The sequence below is a fragment of the Selaginella moellendorffii genome, unplaced genomic scaffold (assembly GCF_000143415.4).
Source record: "Selaginella moellendorffii unplaced genomic scaffold, v1.0 SELMOscaffold_15, whole genome shotgun sequence".
Classification (NCBI taxonomy): Eukaryota; Viridiplantae; Streptophyta; class Lycopodiopsida; order Selaginellales; family Selaginellaceae; genus Selaginella; species Selaginella moellendorffii.
The window spans coordinates 2641891-2651517 of record NW_003314276.1 but is presented as its reverse complement, the minus strand read 5'-3'; the positions used below and the strand labels follow the sequence as shown (position 1 = coordinate 2651517).

Genomic DNA, 9627 nt, shown 5'->3' with positions numbered 1-9627 from the left:
AATCGAGCTAGCTAGCAACCTGTGAGAAAAGAGAAAAGATCACCCCATCAGAGGCACAAGGAGAAAAACGAGGTGAAAGTTTTGTTTGACACTCACGAGCTCTTGATCGGTATTCCTGGAGATGACTCCGATTCTTCGCTTGTCCTGGCGGCTCAAGCTAAACGCCACCACTCCTCCGCCACAAATCGCGAAGGCGATGGTGGCGAACACTCCCACCGTCACAGGCCGGCTAAACACCGTCCGCATGATCGGCATTTGCTCCGAGCGATTCGCCTGGCGGTAGCCAAACGATCGCAACCTCTCCTCCGCCTCGCCGCCGCCACCTCCGCCGCCGCTAGCAAAGTGGCTCGTGTTGATCTGGAGCTCCTCCTGTGGAGCCCTGTTTATAATTCGCTGGTACGCGGCCGAGAGGCGCTGGAATTCTCCGTGATTGTTGGGGCTCAAATCGGGATGGCTGCGAAAGAAAGAGAGAGAGATAGAGAAGAATGGATTACTCCGCTCCACCAGAAGAAAAAACTCTACCATTTCAAAGCTAAGCGCCTGTACGCCGCCTTGACCTCGCTCGCGCTCGCGCTCGGGGTCAATCCCAGCGCCTTGTACGCTGATCCCAGAGAGACACCCGCCTGATCCATAGAAAATCAAAATCTAGGTCGGCATTTTCTTCCACATTAGAGATTTAGGGTTCTTCGGAAACTTCTTCCGTACAACATCATGCGTATTTGCCGTACATAGCTCCAATGGGTTTTTATTGACGAAGAAAAATTCACAAATGCCGATCTGAGCCAAGTCCTCGAAAAAGCTTTAAAGAAAGAAAAAAATTTACCCAGTTCGAGTCGCGGTTATTTTCTCGTGTCCATTTTTATTTCCTTCTTATCGCCATCGCCAGAGCTCCACTATAGTAGCAAAGTCATGGGGTCCTCGATGTAGCCTTTGAACGCACCGAGCCAGTGCGCTCCAATTGCGCCTGACGAAATAGATCAATCCCTCGCTCAGATCTTGTGAATCGAACCGAAAGAAGAAAACGAAACTTACCATCCACAACTCTGTGATCACAGCTCAAAGTAGCAGACATGAATGTAGCCGCTGTGTACTCGCCATCGTTCTCACCAGGAATCACTCTCTTGTCAGCTACAAACAAAACGATCGAAGATATATCAAAGTTGGGAAATGGCGCCTGAGACGTTGAAAACTTACTCGTGCCGACGGCAAGAATGCACGACTGTGGCGGATTGATGATAGCACAAAATTGTTTGATACCAAATGGTCCACCCAAGTTCGAGACCGTGAACGTGCCACCCTGCGACACCAAGGGACTCATGAGCGTTTCAAGTATCATGCAAAGCAAACGCTTACATCGTAGTCACTAGGCTTCAGTGTGTTCTCCCTAGCCTTCTCCGCCAACGTTCTTACATCGTCCGAAATAGCTCCCAACCCTTTCTTATCAGCATCCTGGAATGGCGAGTAGAATGAGAAAAAGAGTAGAGAAAACTAAAGCGCAGCTTACCTTTACAACTGGAACCATCAAACCCCGCTCCGTTTGTACAGCAACGCTGATATTTATGTTGTGAAACCTGTAAAAACAGGAACAAAATGAGAAAAAAGAAATAGACCACCGGTAACGTTTGCACTTACTGCCTGATAAACTCGTCAGTCCACGAGCTATTACACTCTGGAACCTTCTTCAGCGCTAACGCCGCAGCCTAACATGAACTGCCTGATTAGCTGAGTGCAGGTAATACTACTGTGAAAAACTTACCTTCAAAACGAAATCGTTAACAGAAAGCTTTTTCCTTTTCTCCTTCTCCAGCTTGGCATTCAACTGAGTCCTTAGTCTGCATAAGCTCAGAGTATTAGCACCAAAAGGAAAAGAACAAAAAAGCGATCAGTAACGTACGCAAGGAGCTTGTCAACACGAACATCCACGGTCAAATAATAATGTGGAATCGTTTGCTTTGATTGAAGAAGGCGTTGAGCAATGACCTGAAACAGATGGAAGTTTAAATTTTCTATAAAAGATACCACTGTCGCTTACCCGTCTGATTTGTGTGTTTGGTAGATCCGTGTAGTCCAGCGAAGTAGAATCACCAGGCGTTTCAGCACGCCGAGGCTCTTGTACTTGCTGGCCACCTATAAAAACGACAATTAGAAGCTTTCCAATAGAACAAAATTGAATTTGTACTCACCTTTCAGGCCCTCTACATCCGCTCTGACGATCCGACCTCCAGGCCCAGTCCCCGCTACTCCTGATAGAGATATCTGAAAGATACCAATTAAGCAAGGAAAAGTGATACAACTTCTTACTTGGTTATCCTGAGCATACTTCCTAGCGTTGGGGCTGGCTATGATCCTATCACCAGATGCAGCTGGAGCAGGCTTGGGCGACGGAGCCGGTTTTGGGCTTTCTGTGGGTTTCGGTGGAGGAGGGCTTTCCTTGGGAGCGGGCTTCGGAGGTGCAGCAGGAGCGTCAGCTTTGTAGTCTTTAAACTTATCAATATCCCCTTGTTCTTCGACAGTTATGGCTATAATCTGGATGTTTTGCAAAGGCGACTCGGCTCAAGCCAGAAAGACGGACCAAATCAGCATACCTGTCCAACTTTTATGTCTTTTGCACCGTCCGAAAATACGATCTTAGCCAAGTAGCCGTCTTCCATGCATTCCATGTCAACTGTTGCTTTATCCTGAAATTTGCTGGTTAGGCATTCCAGAAAACAATCATCCCAATGAAAAGCTCTACCGTTTCAATTTCGCAAAGCACATCTCCGGCAGTAACCTTGTCACCCTCCTTTTTCTTCCATTTCACTATGTTTCCCTGTAAAGAAAACAGCCGCCTTTTCATACAAAAAAGCGATGGAAAAGAAAAGGAAAAGCCTACACACCTGTGTCATGGTTGGAGAAAGAGACGGCATTCCAAGAGGCTGATGCGAAGGCACTAGACAGGAAAAAAAAACATGATCAGTCAAGCATAGAATCGAGAGAAAAAGGAGCATACTATCAGCGTAGAAACGCCTCGAAACGTACTGTCCAGGCGGACCAAATCTAAAAACCATAGTTGACCTGGGACAAGCAAGAAAAAGAGAATCGAGTCACCGATCGCATTGCAATCGAGCTAGATCTGACCCTCACCTGAGATAATCCTGCGCCTCATGGTGATGATGTAACCACGAGGAGAAGCAGCGCACCCTCAATTCCCACACGCCGCCCTGATGCGATCCATTGGCCATACAGCTGCAATGCGAGAGGAGCCTCCGGCGCCCCACACCAACGGCGGCGCGCATGAGCGCCATCACCGCTGCGCTCTTCCCCAAACCCTAATCCTCCGATCGAAAGCGCCACAGCCTTGTCGCCTCTACTCGCGCATTTTCCTAAACCCTTCCACAAATCGCCGGATATAGCTTCCTCTTCCCTCTCTCTTTCTCCTCACACCTGTCCTGTCCTAAAAACCTAGTTTCTCGTCAAAACAGGGGAGCCCTAAACCCATTCTAGGGCTCTTGAGGGTTTTTGCGCCATGGCGCCGGCCGCTGGGAGCAAGAAGAAGACCAAGAGCAAGCGGTCCGGCGTTGGAATCGACTTCAAGGTAAGATTTCCCTGGAATTTCACGATGATCGGCCTGCATTTTCGTGGATTTTGTGTAGAAAGTGAAGCACAAGGTTGGTCGGAAGATCCCTGCTCCTCAGAACGCGACTAAGGTCGAGTTTAAGTCGAAGAGTGCGTTTCTTCTGTCCTCTATGCTCTTCATTTTGCTGCTAAAATCCAGAGGTTTGTGTCGACAGAGATTGTTTTGCACGAACAAAGTGTGAAGGTGGACAAGGATGGATTGGCTGTGAACCAGCGGAACAAAACGCTGAAAGAGCTTCTCAATCAGATTGCTCATTACAATGCGAGAGTCCGGAAAGGCAAGCTTTTCTCTCTTTTTTTTCTTCGATGAGTTGGTTTTATATGTCGTGGTTTTCCTGGCAGACGCTTTGATGGGAATAAAGGATTTGTTCTCGAGGCATCCCAAGGAGCTCGAATGCAATGCCATAACTACGATCCAGAAACTGACTTCTCGTTTTACTGATGGGGACAAAGCTGTGAGACATGCGTTATTGTTGGTGCTACGAGAAACATTTTCCAGCGTTACGAAGGTATGAAACTGTTGAAGGTGCTGCGAGTTCTCAAAACAAAATTTTTCTTGTGCTACAGAGTGTTATGAAGCCCATTGTTTCCATAGTGATGGCTCACTTGGGGACTGCTATGACACATATGGCAAACGATATTCGTTTAGACGCGTTTGCCTTTCTCGATCTCTTGCTTCAGCACTATTCATCATTACTAATTCCTATGTACACTAGCCAGGTATGAGAGATTTCTCTTTTGATTCTCTTAACCCCCTTGATATTTAGATATTTGACCATTATAACCATTTCCTTGGTTTCGGTGGCTCGCATAACTTCGATCCAAATGCAACGCTTACGGTTGTAGGCAGCTTAACACGCGTCTTATCCGTTGTAAGCACTTCTGGCTCGTCCGACACAACTTGTACGATTGGAACGTGTCATAGGTGGTCGCAAAAGTACGACTTACAGACGCTGAGGCCGTTGCATGGGTACAACAGCATCGCTGCTGACATCTCAGAGAAATCTTTCGCTACAAGCTCTGTCGATTCTAGCGGTAAGATTCTTTGTCTTCATAATGCTTAAGTTGCATGTTCTAAGAGCAAACAAAACTGTTGTAGGTTCCGGCACGAAATGGATTGACATAAGCGCTTCATTAGTGGACGCCCTTCTAAAATGCTGGGCTGAACTGGCGCCAACCGTCTGCTCCAGTCCGTTGCCTGATGCCGTGAGCCTGGATTGCATGGTTTCAATAACCAGATGCCTATGTCTACTTTTTGAGTGGCTAGAACGCTCGCCGGAGAGTTGTCAGATGAAGATGGAGCTGAGACACAGGTTTCTTTTGCCATGCTCGAGTCGACTAATGGCCAGTTTTCCAATGTCAGCTCCTGCAGTTCGAACCATTGCCAAGGTTTGGGGCTGTTGGAGTATTGCTCGCATCATAACAACTTTCTTTCCAGATTGAAGAATGCTTGTGTGCACTCAATGCCGGGATATGCGAGACGATCTTGCACTTTGTTGTTGCTGGATTGCACGACTTCGATTTTACTAACGTCCTGCAGTATTACGAGGGTGCTTTGCTAGGAAAGGTTTGCGAATTTTGTTATTGTTTGTCATTTTTTTCTGATCTTCGGTGCCATTTTGTAGCTGCTGTCGTTGTCCCTGTTCTCGTTTTCTGCGAGCCACAACAAAGCATTGGATCCCTACATAAAATCCTTGCTAGCATTTGCTCCTCTTGTGTTTGACTATGCTGACATTAACTGGAAGTTCAAAGTGTTACAAGTCGGTAACGGTGAACTTATTTGTTTCGAAGACCAACCGTCTTGTCTTGCAGGCCATAACAAATGCTTTCGATCGCAGCACTCCAGAATCTAGTATTAAACTTGGATGCCTTACTGCAATGTCCAAAATTCTCCTTTCAGTACGTTCTTTCCCTCCCCCCTCTTTCTATTTTGTTATCGCTCTTATAAATTGATTTCACCAGGAAAGTCAGGACCGTAAAGAAACCCAAGCTCCCTCTGTTGCTGAGCAGTTCAGTAAGAAATGGCTGGTGTCATTTCCCAGGCTTCTTTGGGAGCTCAAGTGTAATCAACTTGCGTCTTCAAAGGTTTGTGTCAAGACGCCATTTAATCCCATTCGCATCGTAATGTTTCTCTTTCTTTTTTGCAGATTGTTCTAGAGATGCTACTCCGCCTTGGAAAGTTTGCAGTAGCTGGCTCTACTTTAGCAACAGATTTTGGAATGCTTCAATCGGCAATGATACCGTTTTTCTGCACTGTGTTGCCAGCCAAGGAAACGCCAGGTTCCGTTGCGTCTCCTAAATCTAGCAAAGAAACTAACTTTTCACATTCCAGACAAGTATTTGTACGGTCCGTTTATTAAGCTTCCTAGGGACTGCCAAGAGATTGCGGTCGACGTATTGTACTACTTCAGCGGCTTCCAACCTTTCTTTCTCAAAGCACTGTTAGCTTGCTGTCTGTGTAAGTGCGCATTATGGCTTACATCTTCTAACCTGGAAAACCTCGACTCGCAGCTCCGGACATGGATCTGCAAACTTTGGTCCGTTTGTTGGAAGTGGTGCGAGTGTCCTTTGTTCAAGGTCGGGTTGAAGCTGCAAACTTTTTCAGTTTCCTTCTTACGCTGGTGGTGGAGTGCTCGCATGCACACGGTAAATATCTCCTTTTTTCTTTTCGGGCAATTTCTAACTGCTGATACTCTTTTCAGAAACTGCTGAAGAGAGAAAGAAACACTGGATAATACTGGGTGTGGTGTCCCGTAGCCTATTCCAGATTGGAGATATCGACGTAGTTATGCATTTGTTGGCCAAGCCAATGTCCGAACATCTGGTGCGTAATTTTTCACACCTGTTGCTGTTTCTAACAGTCAATTACAGTCGGCTCGGCCTTCCCCAATGTTGTTAGCTAGTTCACTAAAAGTTCTGGCTACTCTGAGCCACGATGTGGAACATGTGGAGGTCCCTGAGTTGCTATTGAGCGTTCTGGTGGCGCAAACCGCGAGCTTTGCGGTTTCAAGACTTCTGGTATACACCCGCGTTTTATCATGTGTATGATAATATGAATTGCAGGCTAAAGACCAAATGGTGATGGTTATTGTTCGCAATGCGGTGGACTTAGTTTTCAAGAACAAGAGGTTTGCACAATCCTTGATGAAGGAATTAGCTCTGAATCTCTCAGGTTCGTTTGTTATGTTCTTCTGTCTTACGGCTGAGTGTCTATTCTCTTCAGGTGGCAAAGATCAAGTTTATGCTGTGGGAGTTTTGACGAACGAAATATGCAAGCAAAAAGCGATCCAGAAGCACCTCAAGTTTTCAGATGTTAGTGAGATATTTCGAGCAGTAAAGGTACGACTAGTATGAACTTTATGTTTCACATACACGTTGTTTTGTGTCGCAGACAATTTTGAAGGAGGCACGCATGGACCAAGCTAAGTCCAAGCAGCTTTTCCACTTAGAGATCAGCATCCGAGATGCGTTTGGATCGCAAGTCCTAGTTTAAGCTGTGGCAAAGAGCTCGGGTATTCCGTGGCTTTTGGGAATCCTGTGCTTGAGCTTTAATATTATCTGCCGCATCCTGGAAAGGTCAGTCGATTTTCGGGGCTTGGCGATGGCGGCATCAGTTTTTTTCTTCTCCACAGCCGGCTTGGTGGAGATTAGTTCTGAGACGGCACCCCAGTAATTTAGTGGTGCCCTCGCATGGAACTCTTCTCGGGACTCCAACGATACCTGCATGAGGAAGAGAGGTCAGTTTAAAACATAAAATCTATCTTCTTGACGACCTTTTCCTTCTCACGATTTGCTTTTTTGCTAGCTTCGACTTCTGCGTTCCGTTTTGCAAAGAGCTCTCGTTTGTGCTCCTCGGCAGCGCAAAGAGTTTTTGCAAGCCTGTCCCTCTCGTCATTCTCCTTCGCTTGTAAAGCTAGCGCGTTTTTCCTGGCAAGAAACCGTAAGTGATTTTCTAAAAAGCTTCCTAGCGACTTACCTCTTCCATTCCAGGAATTTAAGATGCGATGGATCGAAGGTCGCTGTGGCGTTGCTAGTGCTGAAGATGTCCCGAGGATCATCAACGTCCTTTTTCTTTGTCTCGAGAAGATCGTGAAGCTCCTGAACGCCACTGATGGTGAAGGTCTTTTCGTTCAAGCCGCCGTCATCCTCGGCATCCCAGCGAGGATCAAGATCAAACGCCTCGGTGAAAGAAGCCGTCCGAATTGCCTCTACTTCTTCACTCACCTGGATCTTCTCCTCGTGCCTGTGCAACACGCTGATTGAAGGCGCTGCTCGCGACTGGTTCTCAAGGACAGCGTACGTATCTTCCATGCATACGCTCGCCACGGTTGTGACAGTGATGCTCTCAAAGCTGTGATAGGCAGACAGCGGTGCTCGTGGATCGAACTCGCCATGGCGTTCCATCGTAGCGTTTTCTACTCACTCAAACAGCTCCTCCTCCCGCGGCCAAGAAGAAAACTGAATGTCTTTCTTGGCATGTTGGGCGAGGGAGAAGCTGGTTAACGATATTAAATGGAAAGATAAACAACAACAATGATTCAGTTCGAGTTTTAAAACCATTTTCCCTTGTTAGATGACAGTAGAGCCTCGTAAATATGAGTATTCCCCTTGAGCATACCCAGGTCCTCTTTAGTCAAGTTGGAGATTGCCTTCTGGAAAGTGGATTCATCCATGAACCATATCCAAGCAGCCACCAGCCCAACTAGCTCTGGCTCGGCACCAATAACCTCAGTGACAATGCCAGACAGGTCGATAGTGCTTCGCTTGCTCTTGAGTTCACTGAAGTCCACCCTACTCAAAAACTTGTTCATGATATCTGAAGTCCGAGTACTGAAGACTGTTCTAATAGGACCAGCAACTGATTCATATCCAGCGACAGCTTCAAGGTCGCCTCGATCTAATGACACCTGTCGCCTCTCAATGAAAATCCTGTGCAAGATATCTGCAGGATCAAAAGCATAGCTCCGGTAAACTCTCCAATTCCTCCACCACTTCAAGAATGTCGAGGCCGCTTGGGCTTTGATCTCGTCGTCGCTTCCGTCAATGATGGATCTGATTAGATACTCGGATGCTTGCTTGGAAACTGCTTCACAAGGAAGGAAGCCGACTGGTGCTTCTGTGACAATGTGGTCCAGGAATTTGATCACGTCACCGTCCACAACCGCCAAAGGAATTATTCCAAATTCTCGCACAGCTAATAGGAAGTTGTGTAACTGACCTTTTGTTAATACAACCTTTGCTAGAATCTTGTTTGCAGTATGCCTTGCTCCTTCATGATATGATGTTCCGAGAACAATGAGCTGAATCATGCATTTGATACTTCCGAAGGTTCTAGCTTGATCAGGTATGTTCCAGCAAAGGACCTCCAGTACCTTCTTGTGATCGAAGCTGCATTGTTCTTCCACACCATCCAAAAAATAATTGATGACATAAGTGAAAAGATTTACACCTAATGCTTTTCTGAATCCCTCTGTCATAAACGCCTCATGTACACGTGGGCCTACATGGAGTGCAAGTATATGCCCTTCAGCTTCCCCTGCAATACTTCTCAGCCACAACATGAAGGAGTCCCAACCCAGTAGTTTGACCGCCAAGAAAACTGATGACTCCACCAAAGTTAGAATGTAGAACAGCCTGATCCCATACACAAAGTTGGCCACCTGCCCTGTACCCGACGATGAGATGGGTTTGTAGTCTCCTGACTCGAGCCGAGCAAGAGAGAAACCAAATGTTACAGCTGCACTACACACTTGGAGCCCATGGAATATGAGATGTATGAACAGGTGCTTTATAAGCTTTGGCGGCAGCGTCCTCAGATAGCAAAAGTCATAACCTACGAAAGCGCAGTACAATGACGAGGTCAATATCCCTCCTAAGATACTTTTGTGGTACCCAGCGGCTACTAAGTAATCAACATTCTTGCTGCCTAGGAACACTCGCACACCCTCTGAAAGCAGCAGACCAGAAATGAGCCTGAAATCGTAAGACTTCAGCTGAGAGACATACCCCCCA

General features: G+C 46.7%; 3 protein-coding genes across 6 annotated transcripts; 1 reads left to right on the top strand and 2 right to left on the bottom strand.

Annotated features, from left to right (window-relative positions):
* LOC112346538 (dnaJ homolog subfamily B member 6-like) lies at positions 1 to 656 on the bottom strand. 2 transcript variants are annotated; one of them, XM_024675728.1, is made up of 3 exons: positions 523 to 656; positions 97 to 454; positions 1 to 19 (listed from the first exon to the last, which is right to left on the bottom strand). In XM_024675728.1, the coding sequence occupies exons 1-3, from the start codon at positions 630 to 632 to the stop codon at positions 8 to 10; spliced, it is 480 nt and encodes a 159-aa protein (XP_024531496.1). In that variant the 5' UTR covers positions 633 to 656; the 3' UTR covers positions 1 to 7. The 2 variants fall into 2 exon arrangements, with proteins under 2 accessions (XP_024531496.1, XP_024531495.1); XM_024675727.1 differs by having other exon boundaries at positions 7 to 454.
* A 62-nt stretch (positions 657 to 718) lies between these two features.
* Positions 719 to 3380, bottom strand: LOC9641347 (dihydrolipoyllysine-residue acetyltransferase component 2 of pyruvate dehydrogenase complex, mitochondrial). Of its 2 annotated transcripts, XR_002992470.1 has the most exons (17): positions 3124 to 3380; positions 2990 to 3054; positions 2877 to 2929; positions 2735 to 2809; positions 2586 to 2678; positions 2302 to 2526; positions 2184 to 2256; positions 2033 to 2127; positions 1895 to 1980; positions 1757 to 1832; positions 1633 to 1700; positions 1505 to 1571; positions 1354 to 1449; positions 1195 to 1297; positions 1033 to 1128; positions 824 to 964; positions 719 to 777 (listed from the first exon to the last, which is right to left on the bottom strand). XR_002992470.1 is itself a non-coding variant. In XM_024675722.1 (16 exons), the coding sequence occupies exons 1-16, from the start codon at positions 3282 to 3284 to the stop codon at positions 894 to 896; spliced, it is 1503 nt and encodes a 500-aa protein (XP_024531490.1). In that variant the 5' UTR covers positions 3285 to 3380; the 3' UTR covers positions 730 to 893. The 2 variants fall into 2 exon arrangements, 1 of the variants encoding a protein (XP_024531490.1); XM_024675722.1 differs by having other exon boundaries at positions 730 to 964.
* A 93-nt stretch (positions 3381 to 3473) lies between these two features.
* On the top strand, positions 3474 to 7236 carry LOC9633215 (testis-expressed protein 10 homolog). 2 transcript variants are annotated; one of them, XM_024675720.1, is made up of 19 exons: positions 3474 to 3574; positions 3633 to 3705; positions 3771 to 3893; positions 3958 to 4124; positions 4183 to 4335; positions 4383 to 4650; positions 4715 to 5004; positions 5054 to 5182; positions 5241 to 5375; positions 5428 to 5514; positions 5578 to 5700; positions 5763 to 5895; positions 5948 to 6073; positions 6127 to 6261; positions 6318 to 6439; positions 6487 to 6633; positions 6679 to 6787; positions 6839 to 6954; positions 7007 to 7236. In XM_024675720.1, exons 1-19 carry the CDS (start codon positions 3506 to 3508, stop codon positions 7106 to 7108), a joined length of 2607 nt encoding a protein of 868 aa, XP_024531488.1. In that variant the 5' UTR covers positions 3474 to 3505; the 3' UTR covers positions 7109 to 7236. The 2 variants fall into 2 exon arrangements, with proteins under 2 accessions (XP_024531488.1, XP_024531489.1); XM_024675721.1 differs by lacking the exons at positions 6839 to 6954; positions 7007 to 7236 and having other exon boundaries at positions 6686 to 6787.
* The last annotated feature ends 2391 nt before the right edge of the window (positions 7237 to 9627 follow it).